The 21,307-nt window shown below is 36.4% G+C and overlaps 1 protein-coding gene across 5 annotated transcripts; it reads right to left on the bottom strand.

The window, feature by feature from the left end:
- Window positions 1-167: 167 nt before the first annotated feature.
- On the bottom strand, window positions 168-19,560 carry Nhe2 (Na[+]/H[+] hydrogen exchanger 2). Of its 5 annotated transcripts, none has more exons than XM_066746897.1 (18): window positions 17,851-19,560; window positions 16,418-17,189; window positions 15,584-15,847; window positions 14,000-14,196; window positions 13,407-13,663; window positions 11,413-11,630; window positions 10,097-10,299; window positions 9,295-9,384; window positions 8,207-8,277; window positions 7,900-8,115; window positions 7,225-7,360; window positions 6,531-6,683; window positions 6,368-6,440; window positions 6,175-6,282; window positions 5,677-5,778; window positions 4,906-5,070; window positions 4,426-4,584; window positions 169-4,062 (listed from the first exon to the last, which is right to left on the bottom strand). In XM_066746897.1, exons 2-18 carry the CDS (start codon window positions 16,848-16,850, stop codon window positions 3,824-3,826), a joined length of 3,084 nt encoding a protein of 1,027 aa, XP_066602994.1. In that variant the 5' UTR covers window positions 16,851-17,189; window positions 17,851-19,560; the 3' UTR covers window positions 169-3,823. The 5 variants fall into 5 exon arrangements, with proteins under 5 accessions (XP_066602996.1, XP_066602994.1, XP_066602995.1 ...); XM_066746898.1 differs by having other exon boundaries at window positions 6,531-6,671; XM_066746900.1 differs by having other exon boundaries at window positions 3,832-4,105.
- Between the last annotated feature and the right edge of the window lie 1,747 nt (window positions 19,561-21,307).

Below are 21,307 nucleotides of genomic sequence, written 5' to 3'. Positions count from 1 at the left end.
TTTTCTCGACGACAATTGACAACACGCGTGGTGCAACTTTCAGCCCTTGATCCTTAATAAATGCGTGTGCTATTGACAACTTTAATAAAGTCACGATAAAATAAAGAAACTATTCTTTTCTTAATTTTCCTGTAAAAACTTCAAAATCTGTATGGATTAATTAATAGAATTTCTATCAAGTTGTACTTCGCTGTTTCTTACAACGGATTCGATTAGTAACCATAATATAGAAGGAAAAAGAAAAAATTTATAACATTTATTATTTTTATTAAATAAACATTTATTTGTTAACAAATCAACAGCGTCGACTAGAGACTAGCCTGACGTTTTACCTTGTCTAGATAGAGCTAGAGGCCGCGAGAAATATCCTGCGAGGGGAAGTCTGCAAGAACCGAAATACTAAACTGTCGTTTTTAATATATAAAAAGCTTCGTTCTATTAAGAGCGAATTTAAATTGATTATTTTAAAGAGAGAAAAAACATGTCGGCAGCTTCATCACAAAAAGAAGCATCTTAATTAATCCTATGTATAATGACTTTCTAAAAAATTGTTTCCCTAATCGTTATCATAGACATTGAAAAATATATGTATCTTAATATGTTTATATGTTACATATTTATGAATCTGTCATGTACTATATATGCATACATTCTAGCTACACGTGATATGAGTGTAACGAATGATGGATATCAGCACCAACGCAATATTCCTGGATCAATTCAGTCCAGGACGTTCCCCTCGCCAATCGCTCGTTTCATTACGCAGATATTTGCGTTAAATTAGAATAATTGTAATCATTAGAGTTTTTAATGATAAGTCTCTAAATTTCATCTCTATAAGAAAAATGTATGTACATATATCTGATCCTCGTATAGATTTGACACGATGGTCAAGCGAACAAATTACCATGGTCACAGCTATACTTGGATATTTAAGGCCATACTTAAGGAGTTGAGTGTGTATTCTTAAAAATTTAAACGTTTCCATCGTTTCGATGGAAATAATCCTTTCTCTCTTTTTGCGTTTCGTTTTCATGTTATATGATTAACTATATAGCGTAGAATAAATTGCGCGTCACACGTATAGGATAAAAGAACACTCTTTTGAACGGTTTTTCCTTAAAAGGACCCAACAAATTTGAACAATATATTGCAATCACAATTACAAGAACCATTTAATTACTATCATTTAAAATTAAAAAAAAAAACAACATTAAAATTACACCATTTTTAAAGTAATTGTACATATAAACTATGTACAGTTTACACATGATTGTATTGTTTTTGCGATTTCAAGTTACAACATAATTGAAGAATTCTTGTGACGGTAATTACAATTAGGATTTGCCCTGAATTGGGATCCGATTGTTTACTTTTTACTACAAGAATAATGTAAGTACATACGCGTATTTATAAATCAGAATTGCATGACATGATATACATTTCTATATTAAATTCGCGCTTGTGTCTATTAATTCGAAAGCAGCAAATATGACGATTTGTTGTGTTGTTTTTTATTAAGTATTTGATGATTTTGCGATATTGAACTATTTTAAATATTGACCAGATCCAGTCTTGCCAGTTATATAAGAACAAAAGAACAATTAAGTTTCAAAACCCAAGTTAATTTTTTGTTCAAGATGAGACACAATAAGACCGTGCTGTAAGTTCAAATCGAAGAGATGCAAGAGAACGTTAAAAATGCTCAAGGCCACGATCCAAAGACAAACGTGATCGCAAGTTTAAATAATTGAATTGTTGGCAAACAAAATAAAAGTTCGATAGAAACACACTCTCTTCCTTCTCGTCGCACGAACATTAGCTTACATATCTATTCGTTACATTGGATCGTTATAAAACCAGTCGTAGAAAAACATAAATTTATCATTTATTTCTCTCTTTGCTTCTCTCTCTCTCTCTATCTCTCTCTCTCTCTCTCTCTCTTACACACATACACTCTTCCCGTATACAATTTGCTTTTCTCGGAAGCACGCGCTCACGCACTAAAGATGCGATCACGTTGTTAAAAATTTCCCCCTACCCTACCTTCCCCCTCTCTCACTATTTTACCTCACAGACGCAATTTCATTAAAATCCGTGAAAAAATAGAACGTGTTCCCTAAATGGGTGAATGTTCGGATCAGAAATTTCATGGAAAGCATATATGTATATACTACACTATACTTGATGGCTGTGCGTGCATCTTCGTCATACGTGGTAAATAATTTTTCAATCACCACGGTAAAATTGTTTATATGAAGCTTTCGACTCGGCGTGAAATTCATCTTTGACGGAATGTCAATCGATTAGTTTCCTTTCTTTAATTACTTTTCATTTCTACCTCCATCCTTGATAGATCAGGATTCATTAGAATTTACGTTAGCACTAAAAGTGTAACCGCGGTAAAATTCTAATCCTTCTAACTAGTCAAATCTGAATAAAAAAAAAAAAAAAAAAAAAAAATAGGGGAGATTGAGATCGAATACTTGCACCTTTTGTATTATGTTAACTTTCATGAAAAATTATCTTACATGCAGTATTCAACATTAGTCTACGAGTTTGTATAAAGTTTGTTTAGAAATTAATCTAACTGCCTGTGCTACAACGGTTTCAAAAATCTATATAGATAATGTAGAAATATCTGTATATTGACTAATAGTATCCCATGGTGCGAATATCCCTACTCTCCCTTACAAATATTATTTTTATGATCTATAACATAAAATTGTTCGTCCATTTGTTCATATGCCCGTTTGAGTTAAAAAGTATTAGGACAACACGTTTATGACTATCAATTATTGAAAAAAATTTTAAAACCAATCAATGCGACAAGTTTGATAGTTCTATAGCATTTAAAATCTCGTTGTAAACTGCAACAGAATCGAATGAAAACTGTAATGTTTCATTCGAAGTTGAAAGCAATAATTTGTTGATATCCTGATGAATTAGAATCGAGTAGAGCTTTGAGTGGTAAAGAGCTCAGCTTCGAGGTAAATACAACTGGAGCACTTGGTCTGCGAAGAAGAAACGTAAGGATGGATTGTGGAGGTCCAATTATTACGATACTCATCAATACTGAGAACCATATTCAAAATCCGTCTGCACATTTAACCATCAATATTTCATTTCATTCCCATCAAATTTCTTCGATGAATTTTTGTCATTGAACAAGAAAGTGAAATACAGTCGTTGCTTATATTTCAGAATTCTACCTAATTTACCATTCTATCGGTCGACGTCCTTCCTCAGTATGCAATTGTATATCAAACTAGAGTTACTAATTTCAGGTCTAATGATGACATTCATCTTCATTACATGGTATCAGCTCTTCCAGTTCTCGTTATTAAATTCTTCCGCAGAACCTGACGATGATTCCCTAGAATTCGCTACAGAAGCCATGAATCTTTCCATTCCAATTTCTTTTCTTCGTCCCTCAACGAAGCCCAGCTGCATTTTAAACTTGAGCACTTGGTATGCGAAGAAGAGACACGAGGATGGAACATCGAGGCTACCAAATCCAGGTCGATGATAATGATGATAATGCTTAATGTTATTTTATGACGTCACCTCCTCGAGCTCCAATCATTAGAATCCACCGACGAACCTGAAGAGAATTCCGTGGAATTCGCTATAGAGACGCTAGAATTTTTTGCATTCTAATTTGTTGTTTTGTCCCCCAACAAAGTCAAGCTGCACTTTAAACTGGTGCACTTGGTCTGCGAAGAAGAGACATGAGGATGGAATGTCGAGGCTGCCGACGCCAAGTCCGATGATAACGCTCGTCATCGTCACCTGATGACGTCAGCTCCTCGAGCACCGATCGTCAATCTTTCTCCCCATCCTCGTCAACATCCTCCGACGAATCTGACGATGATTCCATGAGAGCCGCAGCAAAGCTCAGAGCTTTGGTCGTCGAGCAAGAAAATGAAGCGAGACGCATTCTCCTCGGATTTCTGCATTCTGGCAGAGAATTCGAACCGTTATTTGCCATTCTGTCCCTTCGCATCCTTTCCAATGTACCCAGCTCCATCATCGACCCTCTTCGCAGGGGTCTCTTTGAATCTGGGAGAATTAGACGGCTTTTCAATTTGCGATTTTTCTAGTTCTGCGGGAAAGTAAATGTATTCTTATAGTGTCTCGTGTCCTGTTTGTCACGATCATAAGCGTTAAATTAATAAAATTATGCAAATTAAATTACTAGTGATTAATGCTCTAAATGTAAACTAATTAAAACTATGGGTAATGAACATTCACTGCCATATGCATGACCTATCAAGCAAAACCTAAATTGAAAACAAAGCCCTCGGTGGTGTACCTTGAGTCTGTCCTTAATGTTTTTATCATTGGTTCTTATATCTTAAGGGAGTTATGTGATTAACTGTTTAATGCTATATTATAGGTCAAATTTGACTATAATCCTTTTACCTGTGCTTTTTACGGGAGAAACCGTATCGTCTATTCTCATTGCTGTGTATTCGTCACTTTCATCCACACTTTCATTGAAATCCATATTGTCTGGTGTTGCTGTACTGTCTCTCCTAAATAATCCTATTACCGATTGCACTTTCGGCTGATCGATTCCACCTAAATATATCAGCAGAATTATTTTGTAAGAAAATCAATCATGTGAAAAAAAAAACACGGTTTTAATGGCGTTTCACTTGAATTATCTATAGATATATAAGAGTATGAAGGCGAAAATTCAAGTAAATCCGAAACTATTGTAAATAACAATTTATTGCATAGGACCTCTCGGATTAAAAATTAAGAAATCCTTTGAAAAGGCCCTGTACAAAAAATTACTACGCTTTACACATAGCTATAATGAAATAAATATTTTCGCACCTCCATGTTCGGTGGCGGTTTAAGTAGTACACCTCTATAATTAATGTATCAGTTGCTTACCCAAGAAGGTGGCTGAAGGAGAATTATACGCAATATATTCCTTATTGGAGCACCAAGCAGGGAATTCATTCTGCTTCACGGGTCTGCCAGACTCGTAGTCGTCTTCTCGTTTCCACGGCAACATCGTTTCCGTTGCGGTTGGGGTAGTGACCCTGTAAGTATCTGCTGCTCAAAACGTAAAAAAAAAAAAAGACAGTTAATAGAATCAGCCCATATTCTCATCTATGATAATTATGATATAAGAGCGTTTTTCTCGAAATAGTCGCGACGAATAAAATGACGAAAGTTTGCAGTATAGTTAAAGAAAGTTATTAGATGTTTGCCAAATGAGAATGACCCGGATAAGTTTGGCAAAACGAAAAGAGAAAAAGCTGCGAGCTTAGCATACATGTCTTGCTTAATTTAGCACAGTGTGTTTATATATAATAAATTTATTAGACAGTACCACGTTTAGCTTATGATTATTAAGAGGAAAGCAGTGTGAAAATTTTATACTGGTTTAAAGAGATGTCTGTATATACAGCTGCACATTTGTGTGTATGCGTGTATGAAAGTATTGGCGCGTGCGTTCGAAATTTGTGTGTCTTCCATCAGAATCGACGCAATTCTTAACTCAGGTAGTTCTAAACTGTCATGCGATGACATACACACAATAAAAAAGGGGTGCCACACTTTCAGCAAAACATAAGGAAAAAAGCAATTGAAGTGTACTTCAGCCAGCTATTCCGTTTATCTCCGAAACGAAATTTCATATCTATGTTGGGGGTATACCATCGCGTCCAAGCTTGACGTCATCGTCGTCGGAATTTATCGTGTCCATCGAAGTTGTCGCGGTTGCTTCGGGTTGTCCGTCCGCGGGGACGTTTGACGAATCTGAAATTCATCGCAATATCCAGCTAACTTCCCGCTCCAAAATTTTCATCGACAATTTCCTCAATCAGATATCTTAATAATTTAATACAATAAAAAACGTAACGCGATTTGTTATTCAGTGAATATTCCGCGGTAGCTTATTGCCACGAAGATTGAGATTGTTAATAAGTAATTTGCTTAATTTTTTAAATATAAAAGCTTTCTTGGCTTAATTTTATTAGAAACGCTCTGGTTGCAGACGTAGTAGTATAACTTATTGAACTCGCAGTTCTTCCATCCAGCTGGTAGCAAACTTGGCGATTGAATTTAAGTCGTAGAAAAGTTCTCCTCAAGATTTTCATCTTTAATCAGAAGATGTGCTTGAGAAAGAAGCTTTAACGAGATGAGGAATCTCACCTGATGTACGCGCTGTGAAAGTGATGGCAGAGTCCCAGTCTTCTTTACTGGAAGGCTTCGACGTGTCAGCGTTGTTCTCGTACTCGTACAACACGCCATTTATGTAATCTGATGAATTTCAATTTATTCAATGCTTATTTTACCTAAACTAATTCTCATTCGATAAACTTTATCGGAATTCTCGACGACGTACCCTGAGAAAATAATTTCGTCGATCCATTCTGCTGTTGAAATTCCGGAAAACTCACGTGGTTCTGCTTGCCATCCTGAAAGACCGCACAGCAATAAAAATTCATTCTTAATGCATATATAGATCGAAATATGACCAAAAAAGTGACTGCACGAATTTAATTTACCTTGGAAAACTTTTTGCTGCGTTTGTGTCGGTGCTTGTGCTCCCCCATCATTCGTCGAATATTCATGTGCATTCTATAATTGACTTGGGTCGACAGATCGCGGTCGTTGACAGCGTGTCGACTGTAGCTCAAACGCCGATGCTGCAATTTTGCCTAATTTCATCGAAAAATCTCAAAACTTTATTCGACTGATCAATTTTTAGGACCAACAATTCTTTCTAAGTACATGATTTAAGAGTAACATCTTATGGCAGGAAATAACTAAAATAAACTTCGAGGAAGACAAAATATGACTGTATCCATAAAGCTTTGAAAATAACGCAGTTGCGTGATTGAATTATTGGCAAGAGGTATAAAACAGTAACGAAATTTTTTCATTTCTTACATTATAGAAAAATGATGAAAACCTTTAAACTTTAACTCGAATAAAAAATTTATACAACGAAAAATTCTTTCCGAAAATAAATCAAACGAGTAGTATAATGTCTTTTGAAGGAAAAAATTAATATTTGAACTTAGTATGTAAACCTTAAAGAAAAGAATAATATGACCGTACCCGTAAAGCTTTGAAAAGAACACAGCTGCGTAATTGATTATTGGCGAGGGGCATAAAAACAATATCATAGCTTATTTATAATATAGCGTAAGAAGATAAAAATTGAGCATGAGCAGGAAGTATAGGAGAATAATATACCCTTTTGTATGGTTTGCAGAGTTCCTCGGCAAGCAGGTGGTGTATTTTGGCATCCGTCATGTCCTTCTTGGAAGGATTGTACTCAAGTTCCTGAAGATCGATATTCCAGCCAGTCTCGAGCTGGCTGCAGCTAGGGCTGGAAGGAGGAAGAATGAGACTGCATTTTATGACGTTCTGCCACTTGAAGATCGATACTATTTCGCTTTAGCCAAAGAGTGTGAGAGAGATACGACAATCCAGCTGGTTTACGACATGCTGGGGTGAGGACGTTATCGTGTTCGAGAAAGTACATCGTTTTATATTAACCGAGAGCAGCTACGCGAAGGTAGATTGCATTATAGTATGAAATGAGACCATAAAGGTCTGCCCCGCAAAGAAACTGCTTATCGGTTTCCGTATAGGACTCAAGCACAGGAAACAAACAGAAATGTTCAATTTGCATTAAAAATATAAAACACTTACCGATAAACAGAAAAATGGAATACAAACGTAGTTTACGTATACCGTACGATTATCTAACAAATATAGCTATACCTACATATACCGTGTATACATGTACGAAATATTAAAGATTGAATTTAACACGCAGGAGAGAACATTTCGAAGACTTGTATTATTTTAATTCATCGTTAATAGAATCTTTTATATTAGATTTAATTAGAAATAGTAGCCTACCTATTATTGAACTGGCCGGTGTTGCTGTAATTACGGAAAATTGCTGACATGCTTTCAGTTCCACTGATGTTACCAATAGTGGAAGCGTTCCTTCTGATATACTCCAAGGCATCCTTCATAGCCAATTTCGAGTAAGTTTCGAGAATTTTTGGTTCAGCCCCGTAGTGATCTCTCACGAGATAGGGTCGGATGAATTTGTTGTCGAAACGCTTGAATCTGCCAGAGATACGATAGAGAATTCATTATTCATAGATCGGATTTAGATTACGCGCATATGTATACAGGGGGGATTCATTCATTTTCTTACTTGTCTCGTAAATGATAATTTCCGTGTTTTCCCAGAATATCCTCCAATCCCGCCATAACGTGATCAATGATCTAAGCCAAATACAAAAATTTAGAACGTCATTATTGGTTTCTTTCTGCTGGATGCATGATGTAACAGTTTTAATTTTATAGGGACCTTGCATATCGAAACAACTGTACATATAAGTTGAAGTGGGAATGCGTATTCCAAAAATAACAAAAGTTAGCATTGGAAAGCGAAGACAGTACGCGAATGTGCACTACATCACATTCTCACTTCAGTGTTATCTTTTTGACGTACATGGTCCCTATACTCAGGCAAAACGATATTTCATGGATCTAGATGCAGGACAATAATTGACAGCAATATTCCAGCGTATTGAAATGCTAATTGACTTGCTAATAAGTTAACGAGTTTGATGAATGGAAAACCAAGAAAAGAGCCTTGACCCTGCTTATACAGACAGGTTACGCCAGTGTAATTTCGCAATGCCAAGCTTAAAATGCATTTTATGCTAAACAGCAACAATTATAATTACAACACAAGTGCAAAGACGCTGCCTGCAACAATTATGATATGTTCTTGTTTTTAAATTGTCCTTATATTCTCCGAATGCAGTAAGCAAATGTTGCCCTTTACAGCTTTTCGAACGGACGAGCTTGTCCCATTATTACACTTTGTTCCTATAAATGACCGTGACCTTGCACCGAGGTCATGCTAGCCTCTCAGCTTGAACAAACAAAGCGGATCGATTTTTCCTCCCGAAAGATTGTAAATCTATCAAGCTTTATCGGGCTCGTGATTAAATTTCCAGAGCAATTTCATCGTATGAAGAATAATATATTAAAATATTGATTTTACGATATCAGACTTTTACAATGACCATAATACTGGTGCTTTAAAAATGTTAAATAATTCCTGGATAAAATTAATAAAGCCTTTGCTGTTAATTAAAAAGCTTTGGAGCAAAGCAATTCAGGGTTCGCATGAAATTTCGTTTCCATAATGTAAAATAATATTATGTAAATTTTCTTATATCATTCCAAGGGTAGGGCTGGAATATAAATAATCTAAATAATATAACGCACCCTTTCATGGATCCTCTCGTTCATGGTAGGTTTCCTTCTTTCGGCCCTCTTCACATTTAGGATTTTCACGAGTGGTTTGATGGTGATGCCCTGCGAGAGAGAAATTTTCAGACAATCGGTTGCATGGGTCTCAGACGGAAGGAACGCTCGCAATAATCCCTCGATTGTCGCTAGACAGCCTACACGTTAAATTATAGCATTGTCGTCCAAGAAGATCTATCCTAACCGCTGCTGACGTAATTAATTCACGTACGCTGTTCACTGCCTATATCAATATCAACTTCTCGATCGATTATACTGAATTATAACAAAGCAGAATGTCGATTTGGTGATTAATGATTGTAGATGAAACGAGGTCGAGCCAGCTGGCAAAAACCCTTGATATATTTTCCGGAAAATTCACTAATCGCTCATCGGAAGGTAATCGAGGTCCAAATACGAAAAGAGCTCTCTCCCTCCCCCCCCCCCCTCCCCCTCCCACTCCTCCCCCATTGGCAGAGTGATGTATGCCATAAGCATCATCCCTCTTCGATAATCCACCATGGATGACAAGCATAAAATCACTTATCTTTATACATACATCTATTGTATAATTAATTCTTACTTATTTTTTTGTATAGGAAAAAATCTTTCACCCTTATCAGGATTTTCCATCTAAATCTCGAATCTGGATTACGACGCAGAGTAATCCCCTTCTACGACTAATTGTTTCGTGGCTTTAAGTACTGATTGCAGAGATTTTGTTGGGAGTTCTCTCTAATTAGAGGCTGATAGGTGCAATTGTTGTTGTTGTTCGGCTTACCTGGATGAAGACTGTGAAATAGATGACTGCTATGGTGGTGGTAACGAACATTGGTTGCAACGGCACGTGATTTGGGTCGATGAGTAAAACAAGCGCGAAAGCCACGGCCCCTCGTAATCCTCCGTACGACATTACGAACTTTTCCACCTTGTCCAATTTGTGCAAGCGAAATTGATTGGCCACTGCGCTTAATACTATCACTCCTGAAGCATTGAAAAAGGTATAAGAATGTTACTTGATTATCGTCAACTATATATTTCTATTAATTTTATTTTTCACCACCATTTGTTTTGTTATTGTAGTTTGGTCAAATGGTCTATACTATATTTCTGTCTATATTGTTATGAGAGAAAATTTTCAATTGTTTCGATTAAAGATTGCAAACCATCCCTTGTCATTTCTCGTGTAGTACATACTAAGAATTATTAAGCTGACGTTACGAAAATAATTATTATTACATTTAAAATATAGAATTTATTCTGTAAATTATATTTTATCTTGAACTGATAATTTCTATCTTAATTCAATATTTTTAATTATTTTCAATTTAGGAATTGGTTGAATGAACATTTGGGTACTATTTGTAATGAGATATTTACGTTAGTGCTTTCTGATTCCTCGATTTAATTAATTTATACACTATTTTAATTAATATATTAGCTTATAGATTTCTTTGTATTTATGCTTGGATTATTGTAGCTGTAAAATCTTTCAAAGAAAATGTGTCAGGGTTATTAAATAGGCTCGTGCAACACGACTTATACCGGATGGATTTTCTCAACGATCGAGCAGTAAGTTGTCGTTAAAATGGGAAGCCTTAAAACGAGTGACTTTAAGCCATGACATAACATCCTTGAGTAGAAATTCTTTGAATAATGACACGATCATTTTCTTCTGAGAGAATCTTTATTAAGTCGCGATAAAGTTTAAGTTATTTCTCGTATATATACTTAAGTATCTTGATTGTAATTACTTGAATGAAAGTACGTATATATATTTGAAAAGAATAATAAAAAAACCCAACAGCGAAACGTACCATTCAGATATTAGAAAATTCAATTATTTATTTATTTGCAAGTGATTCCGAATCGTTAAATAGGATTGGTAAAGGAGTATAGCACACGTTAATTCTTGGCGACTTACACTAACTCTTTCAATACTATTAGTAGAAAGAAAAGTCTCTGATTGAATTTCGGATTTTACACGTGTATTAACCCACACAGAAATTTTATAAAGTCTTTTCAAACATACATACGTTAACTAAACCTATACGAAATTTTGTGAGTCAGTTGAAAATCAATTATATCGAAGCTTACCAAGAATTCTGTAAAGCGAACAAAAGATGATGGTCATGACGACGAACCATGTGTTCCAGTTGTGCTTATTATTAACAGTGGCCACACCAAGGAACATGAAGATGATGGTCTCGGAGCTGCTGGATAACATTTTCATCGTGTATTTAATGGTTGTATGCGACTTGTGCGAGATATTAGGTTCCACGTAATTCTTCATTGTGATGCCACAAAAAGTAATCCTGGAAAAAAATAGAAAACGGTTGCCAAATTGGTGCGTAGGCTAAAAACTAGCATCGGTCGAGTTACCAAGTGTCAATGACACCGACGAAACCAATATAAAATACGCGTGCTAAAAACTACCAATATGCCACGACAATATATTTCTGTCATCGTCCTTTATCGCATTTATACAGTTTCCTATAATATTTCATTTCGAATCATTAACACTCGACTATCTAACCAGTCAATACGACTGGCCTTAAATTTTTGCCGGAGTATATGAATGCTTGGCTTAACAATCACACACATAATGTAACGTGTCTGATGTATTTGTTGAGACAAAGTGTGTTGGTATACTATTCGATCGGTTTAAATAAATCTCTTCGTTGTTCTAATCGAAACTATATGAGTAATTACTCCAAATGAATAAATACTAATCTAATGCAATATAAATATAAAAGGATTTCAAGTCTTATAAATGTAGTTCAAAGTCAATATATCTGACATAAATTTATAAACACTTTTATATATTAATTTAAATGGATGTAAATTTCCTATTCTCTTTAAAAAGCAGTTTTATAATGAAATTAATTATTTCTTTAATCTTCGATACAAAATAATGATGCGTTGTTTTGAGCTTTCTTTATTTCGAGGCTAAATTCTTTTATCGGGTAGTTATATATTCCCTCGCATAATAAAATATTTTATCATAAATTTATACCATCACTTATGGTGTCTAATAAAAATACGCTTGAGTTTTCGCGTTCGAATGGCGACCTTGAACATTTGGCAAATAGCGTTCCAGATAACGAGATCCGTCGGTGCGTGAAAATTGCCTGCCCTCGAGCGTGGAGCTGCCTCACGACCAAATAGTACGCACGGCAAATTTAGGAATATATATATATATCACATGCCATATGTATAACTCTGCATATGCACGTGCATGGAATAATTCTACGGGTCGCGTTAGAACGCAATCTCTCTATTTACAAGAATGTGAAATACACAGCTGAAACTTACTTACCGTCAGTTGAAGGTTCACGTTTTCCCGCATAAATTCGCCTTAAATTATATGTACTCGCACCCTCATACTATCCTCCCCAAGCATCATACCGAAACGTTTTCTCAACTGCTCCAAAATTATTATGTCACTCACAAAAACATGCTACTTTTTTCGGACTACTACTGTTCTCCACGCTCAGCTCATACAAGCATTATGTAGATACAACTGTACGTTGTTTGAATTAATTAAAGCGCTAATGCGATTATATAAAGAAATAGAGTAGGACTCTTTCGATAAAAAAAAACTATAATTGAAACTACAAATTACTGTACAAATATAAAGAAAAAGCTTTGTAACATAATTATTAGTACTAAAAAAAGATGTTCTTCATCGGTTCGTGCGATAAGAAGTATATATAAATCACACGAGTTTATAGCAACGAAAGGTTTGCATTTTATTTCTCCAATATATATATATATATATATATATATATTTAGCTATTCTGGGAAAATGTAGTTAATCTCCTTGTTTATATATATAATTTGGAAAAGCTTAAAACGGCCATAAAATAGAGTGCATTGCATTGATTTCCTTCTTGGTGACTTGCAGCTGATTACACGATCAATATCAGCATTCTGTTCGTTACATTATCAACAATGATAATATTTGATGGTTAATTTAGACTGCGAATCAAACTTGCTTTCTGGTTGAGATACGGTTTAATGCAGATTGAGAAATGATTGAATTTTAACAATTTAATTACTTATTTAATATATTGAATAGTGTTACTTACGCAAGAATGCCGGACATGTGAAAGATTTCTGCGTTGAGGTAGGCCAGGTAAGCCATAACGAAAATAAAGATTGGTTCGATAACTCGAACCTGATGGGTAAACCTGGTTACAAAACCGGTGGCAAAGCCCCATAAAACTCCTATTATCGTGCCGCCTATCGCCACTACCAAAAAGGATCCCAGACCGGAAAGAATTTCTTTATAGGTGATTCTGGAAGGGCCCATCTCGCTGTACGTCTCAAACATATGGTAGAGTACCTACGAAAATCGCGTGGGAAGCCATTTAACTCGAGGCTTTAATATTAATATTGATTATCCCTCATTAATTAGTAGAAAATACCAAAGATTTAAATATAATGAATGATCGATTTAATAGTAAATTTTTAGTCATTTTATTACGATCATCAATTTGCACAATAAACTCCACTAATAATGAGTTGTTAATAATTGCGAAGTTATTACCAATGATTGACAAGATTAATTTATTTAGAGGGAGGAGAAAATGTTGCGTGAGGAAATTAAGAAACAGAAAATTTGCCGACCTTAGCGATGCGTCAAGGTCTTGTTGTTTAAAAGGTCAAGCTATGTACTCACGACAGTGACAGCATCGTTCAAGAGACTCTCGCCAAACACTACGATGTATAGGATTTCATTGACGTGAATCTCTTCGAAGACGGCTAGGACGGCTACTGGATCGACGGCACTTATTAGAGCGGAGAAAAGGAACATGTCCAGTAATGGAGTATCAAAACCAAAAAGCCCACTCTTGCCCAAAACCCATAACGATGAACCTAGAATCACGCGACACAAAAATCCACTAAAGCGTTGATTAAAACTCAGCCACTTAGTGGTAATAATAAGTTATTATCTATATACAATTACCGAACGTCGATCGCTTGGAACTTGCCTTTAAATCATACGTATTTCTGCAAAAATTGGCATGCACGTAGCTGTTTCATTCATATATATTAATAGAAAACGAGCATTTCATTTGCAATTGTCGAAGAGCCAAAAATTATTCAAGAAAATTTACTTTATTACTAATATAACTTACGTGCTTGAAAATCGAGGAAACGTAAAAAAGCGTCATGAATTTCTTTTTGAAAGTCATTCTACATTTGGCGCGTTATATCTATTCGAGAGAACAGATATAAAACCATACATTTCCTATTGCAGAGTTGGAAAATATGCATCGAGAGACATTTATCATGTGTCAGATTTATCTTAGTTATGTGAAAGCAGTGCCAAACGACTACAGACGATTTAATTCTATAAAAGTAGATATTATTAAAGTTTGCATCTATGTCTTATGCAGCGACCCTGTAATACTAATATTAAGAATAATTAGTAGTTTCAATTTAAGGAGCAGGGAGCGTGTCTAGATTATATAGTCTTGCAACATCAGGCCATTATGAAGCTGCTTTTGGCACGATGTTGACAAGAGCTGTTTGGTCATGAATTATATTCGGAAAAGTTTTTCAAACTGACTAGCTTGCGCGTTACGGTAGGGACCGATTTGGTTGCTATACTATTTTACTCTTCTTTTTCCACTGTCGTCGACGTAGATTTCACAGGAGTGGGCGTGGGCAAGACAAAAATAGTCGTAAAGTCGACCAGGAAAATGCTTACTGGTGGCTAACGCGTATACGCTGTACCGGCCCGAATGAATCGCTTAACCTTAACTCGAATATCATGCGATAAAAATGAAATTAAATACAAGAAGAGACTTTTTAAGGACCAACTTTTGCATTGCTTCTGCATGGTTTTAATAAGAATTCTTTGCGTTTCAGAACCCATGTAAACTATGCTCCTGCCCCACACTGCTACTCTTGTAAGAAAGAACAGTTTCAGAAAAACGTTAAGTGATATTCCAAGCTATTTGCATTTTTTTTCGATCTATATGAATATTAACATTCTACTTGTCTGAAGAAAGATAAGGATATATAGTCGAATGATACTTTTTATATCTTGGCTTTGTTCCTCGTGCTCTGCTTTTCATGCTTTTTGTATGTAGATAATGCCAATTTCTGCATGTGGAATATTCAACAAGTATCCATTGAACATTGTGGACGAAAAAGAGATACTCCACGTATATATGTTCTATATATATATATATATATTATATTATAAGATAGTACGAAAATGATAAACGATCTTTGTAAAATTTCTATGAATTACCTATGGACAATGTATTGAAGATAGTTCCAACGACGGCAAATAAAAGGATTGTCCAGAGGTGGTCGAAAAACAACCTGTTAGGCATAAAATATCCAGCATCCAAGATGATGGGCGGCAGCATGTAAAGGAAGAATGTGTCTGGGGTTAATGGAGACACGTGGACAGCACTCGCTTGGAATAACAAAAATCCTATTACGACTCCAACGACAATCAGTAAGCAGGACTCGGGAAACATTTTGTTGAGCTTCGGTGCCATATGGAAGCCTAAAAATCATCAAAAGTGTAAATTTTGAAATATGATCCATGTTAACGAAACATTAAAATATAAAAACCGAACTTAAAAACAACGAGTGATTAATCTCGCAAATTATTGAGCAAAAGTCTATGAAAATCAATGTTACATCGACCATTGAATCTCTCGGACGTTCTTTTCTCCCCCAGAAAATGAGGCTAATGTTAGACCACTAATTAATCTTTCAGACCTTTCTTACAACAGAGATAGAATTCCGAGTTAGTAATGGAGAAATCGATATAGTTAGACATTTTAAGAATCAGAAATATACATAAAATAATTATAATTCACTACGGGGGATACTGGGGCAAAATCGGGTTTTACAAGGATTTTGCACTTTGTCATTTTATGTATGTAATTCGAAAATAGCCTCTTGATTCTTTATTAGTATTTGAATCAATAGTTGCTTATAAAATAAGAATTACTTGAATTAACATTTTATTCAAACTATCTATATACAAGTCATAAGCTTTAATTTTTAGAATCAAGAGTGCCGGTTTTGCCCAAGTCTCCCTAAAATATAGTAAATATAAGGAGAGTACCAATCTTAGCAAGACTCGCAAAGAAAATCCAAATTCCAATTACGAAGGGTGTTTCGACTCGAGGGAATTCTACGGAAAAAATGCTGTATTCTTTTAAAGGTTTTGGATTGTTGGTGGCTAGCTCGTTCTGTGAGCGTTCGGATGACAGAGGTTCCATCTCGCCGGCTGACAAACTTCTCGGTGGTAGGGACCGATCAATTGGACCCATAGGTCCGAATGCTTTGCCAGGGTAAGGTTGTCGAAGATCCCCAGGCAAATCGTGCTCATCGGCTGCCGGTCCGTGCATCGAGAAATCGTTCAATGCTATGCTGCGTCCAGGTGGCTCTAACCCTTCTGCTTCCGATTCGTAAAATCGCAATCCTGCTTGCCAGCATGGCTGCCAATTACTGCTGGCCACTATCAGCAAAATCATCACTGAGATCCCGAAATTCATCGTGATTAATTTTCGCTTTACGCTCTTTTTGCATCGATCCTCATTTCAGAAGTAACAATATTCCGGCTTTATCGAAAAAAATCCAACCATTATGCTCTTCTTGTTTTTCTCCAGGAGACACGCTACATCTATATATGTATATTTACTCAATCGTTATCTCGAATATAATCTATAAATGAGCAAAATGCAATCAGGGATTTCTTGACAATTTTTTGCTACTCTTCCGTCGACTCCAATTCCTCGGATCCGCCGTTGAAAATCAATTCTAGCTATATTGGGCGATTTGTGCACCGAGTGCTTCAAGAGGTTTTGATGTATCTGCAGGTTCATCCGTCTTTTCTGAAAACGAATAATGCCAGGAGTTAGATATCGTGGTATATATATATATATATATATATATATAGCGATCGTGTACAGTCTATAGGGTAGAGTTGGAAGGGATAAAAGTTATGCGGGTAGAAAGTTCATAATACATTGTTCTTACTATAATATAATACTATATATACTATATAGCTGTTTTGTATATATTGTATATGTACGAGGTATCGAGCTGAAAAATTCATTCGATCGAATTTTCATAATTTTTCCTGGTCGTAAATCTTGCCTTTAGGATTAATCGATTTTTAGGTAAAAATGAATATTTAAAGACTATAATATATTTTCATGAAAATATAGTTGGGTTTCACAAAAATTTGGTCAAGAAAATGTTTTCTATTATTTTTGGATGTAGCCAACTATGTAGCTAAGACATCATGCTATAATTATATTGTATAATATAATTCTATAATAACATATTGAATTTTCTCCCCTCGAAACTTTTATCCCCACCCAAACCTACTGCTAGAAAACGTTTACTGAGAAAACAGCTGTTTCCAATCATGCGTTTCTACATGGATCATTGACGCGTGCATATATATAGAAAACTAAATTGTTTTAATTAACTGCTGTTTAATTAAACAATCTTATATGAAAAAAGGATTTGATTTTGCATTTACTTTACCTGTATCCATAGTAGAGTTGAACTATCCAAATTTCATACGCTCTATGTACGCAGTAATATATTTAATATATACAATATTCGTAATACACTTTCTGTCTTTCCTTAATACTAATCGCGCTTCACGAGAGAAGAGAAAAAGAGACGAGTATACGCGGTTGAGAATTTATGGATAACAAAACCCCAGACGCTATCATTTTAACAAGTACACGTCGCATTATCACAATCTCTACGGTTGATCAAATTTATTCTTTTTTGATTTAGCGCTATTTGTTAACTTTAATGGAAGATGTCCATCTGTACGGTCGTATATACGTGTATTGATTTTCAAAGTTTATTGTCAGCGCAGTTCGAAATGTCGTTTAGAGTTTGTCTAATAACAGCGTCCTCCAGTTATGTCACCGAGCCAGTATTCCGTGCAGTTTCAGTGGTCAGCGATACATATATATATATATATATATATATATATTATGACTGGTCAAACGTCATTCGAGTTGCAGAAGCATAACAATCGAAATGCGACATGTGGAACGAGAAATACATTCCAGATGTTGCGTGTTCGATATATTTTCGTCAATCGCAGTGCTGCACTCTGAGTTGTCAGGTTTATACAACTTTTCTGCGTATATACTTTGTTTCTCTTATACCTTTGCTACCTGCTGCAGGAGTCTAGCACCGTCCTTCCCAAACTGAGCTTTCGATATGACTATATATAGATAGACACAGTTGCGTTACTCGTTACTCTTCAGCGTCACTCGATATGACCTACGTCGATTTTCCCTTCCTACTTTTATCTCGTAGCTTATCAGCCTGTAACCCAGATATCTGTTTTGCACACCTCTCGCTTCCCTTGTAGACACGACTCACCCCCGTTTATCAAACGCGCACAATCACGACGTATTCGAAGCACCTTAGAGTATATTTCACGTAGTCCAACACCTATGGCAGTATTCTTCTTATTGCAAATTCTTCGTTAAGAGCCAACCCGATAATTGTCAGAGACGTAGCAGAGAAAACTGTGACGAAAAAAAAAAAAAAAAAATCCAAATCACAGCTATGAAGATTCGTCGATTTTAGTAGTTTTACTCAATGAAAACAGCAGCGAGTGTGATTTGATAATAAAAGAGGTGAGCGAAGATCGGAGACGTAAGCGTGGGTGAGCGAAGAAATGGATAAACACTGGCAAGAGAGCTGTGACTTCTGTCAGTAACACTGTCTGCTCGTGTATGGCAGATGGAGATGAACAGGAGTTTTTTTTGTTGACGCGACTGCAGCGGGACTTGCAGTGGTGGATCGTTACGAGTCGTGCATGGGTTGTCCGTGGATTGAACGATCGCAGCACCATCAGGGGCTCCCAGGCTAACCTCCAGCAGCGAACTTCCTATACAAGCACCGTGTGGAATATAACCTTAAAAAGCTTTCAGGAGCCAGATGTCTGCTATTCCAGGGTTCTCTCTAGCTTAGCAGAGCGTAGTGGTTGAATGGGGTAGTGGAGTTTTGCGACCTCTGGAGGGGGTGGTCGTAGCTTCAGCTTGGTAGTCGAGGGTGAAAAATGGACAGGCCTTGTTTGAACGAGTGGACGTCGTGTAGTTTCAGCCTGATGGGCCTGAATTAAATTGCACTGGTCGATCAGCTGGACGACCACGATCACTCACACCTTTTCCAGGGGAAAGTCGAAAAAAAAACCGACGGATCTGCCGACGAGGCTGAACCTCGTCGCACCAACTACTAGCGGATGACGGCTGTACGCGCGTGCTCGCCTTTTCTCTCTTTATCACTCGTTCTCCCTCCATCTCAGTCGAGATATCGCTCCCTCTCCTTCTTTCTAGCGTCGTCGACCCGAATGCCCCCTTCTCTCGCTCACTCTCTCTCTCTCTCTCTCTCTGTCCACCTTACTCTCTCATCTCTCTCAACCATTTTCTGACACACATACGCAGAATCGTCCAGCCAGCTGATCGTTCCTGGAACTCGCGCAGGCGTCGCGACGCCTCGTTTTAGCTTTCCATATATACGTGGCGTGGCCATCATTCGCTTCTCACGCGCTGCGTCGACTCCACTATTTCCTCTCTGCAAAACCTTCTATACTTCCGTCTAAAAATAACCTCCTCCCCCCCTCTCTCTTTCTCTCGCTCTCTCTTTATATTTCTTACTCTTGAGGTAAATATTTTGTTCGCGAATGGAAATTAATTAAAATCGCTCCATTAACTCTCAATGCTCATGCATTTTTAAAACAGAAGTGATGCTGTTGAATATTTTAACGTCAGACTCGACACTTCCGGTCAGTTTTTGGACCTACTGTTTATTCGTTCCATGCATACTACACTAGTACACTGAAGTAAGAATGTAAAACTGTATACACGTAAACGAAAAAAGTTCAACGAAAATTACAAAATTTATCGATGGATACGGCGCCGATAGTGCATATGCACGTTTTCATCTTATTTTTACTGTGTTAGTATGCACGGAGCGAACAGAGAGCTACGAAGTTTTGTTAAAATTTATCCTGGTTTTTAGAGTTTTATTTCTAAATAATACTGTTTCGTGGGGAATTTTGAGGTGATCGTTCGAATAGTGACAAGAAAAAAAAAATGAAAAACGAGATAGAATAGGAATATTACTGAAACAATTGTATAATCGATCGTAGTGAACGGATTTGAATAAAAATGCATGCATGCGTCGTTTGTTCGATTTAAAGGGTGTTGCAAGGTACACTTGACAAGAATACGACTACTTCTATTTTCATATATAGGACTATTGTACGTTTCAGCTGTTCTTTTGATTGTTGTAAAAAAGGAAATGGGTGGCCTCTCGAAAAAAAAGGATCGCCATGCAATTCTAGTGGGGCAGCTACCTTAAAGCGTCCATGTCACGTCGGCCGTTTCAGAGATACGTCTGCCACTTTACTTCTACCCTTGACTTTGCTAACGCGCACTGACAAAATGCTTTGGCCCACTCCGACCATTCGACATTACCGTGAACTTTCCAACTTCACCCTACCACATTTTCTTCCCTCAAACGTTAACCCCATTTATGTGTCACTGTACACCTTTGCCTCTCTCCGGTAGTCATGCATCGTCCATTATAAAAAAATATATAATAGCCAATTTTAAAGCAGTCACATGACTGTTTATTCCATTCTCTTCATTTCGAACTTTTCCCAATTTATATACACGTCAGTCGTCAATATCTAAATGAGATAAACCGATTGGACTTTGCAATGGAATATATTTTTGGCAACGTTGCTGGAATAGTGTTCACTTACATTAGTTAATTAAAATGATATCGATGCTATATGGGATACCAAGTTTGCTTTCGTTATGCTAGATATATATAGTTATAATTTACTTGATGCAGCAATTTATCTATATTATACTACAGTTTGCACAATTTCACTCTGTCTGTTGTTGACTATTATATTCCTTTGAAGCATTACGTTCTACATTATCTCACAATTACATGA

The sequence above is a fragment of the Prorops nasuta genome, unplaced genomic scaffold (genome assembly GCF_024137725.1).
Source record: "Prorops nasuta isolate Cenicafe-Biocafe unplaced genomic scaffold, Cenicafe_Pnas_1.2 PNAS00003, whole genome shotgun sequence".
NCBI lineage: Eukaryota > Metazoa > Arthropoda > Insecta > Hymenoptera > Bethylidae > Prorops > Prorops nasuta.
Note: the sequence above shows the minus strand (reverse complement) of the source record. Positions and strands in the feature narration are given on the sequence as shown.

Excerpts from the sequence above, each read along its gene's own strand:
- Nhe2 (XM_066746897.1), bottom strand. The coding sequence starts at position 16,850 with ATGAATTTCGGGATCTCAGTGATGATTTTGCTGATAGTGGCCAGCAGT. Across the intron at positions 7,361-7,899 it reads ACCGGCCAGTTCAATAATAG|CCCTAGCTGCAGCCAGCTCG; the intron begins GTAGGCTACTAT and ends TCCTCCTTCCAG. Across the intron at positions 4,063-4,425 it reads TTCTCCCGTAAAAAGCACAG|ATTCAAAGAGACCCCTGCGA; the intron begins GTAAAAGGATTA and ends TAATTCTCCCAG.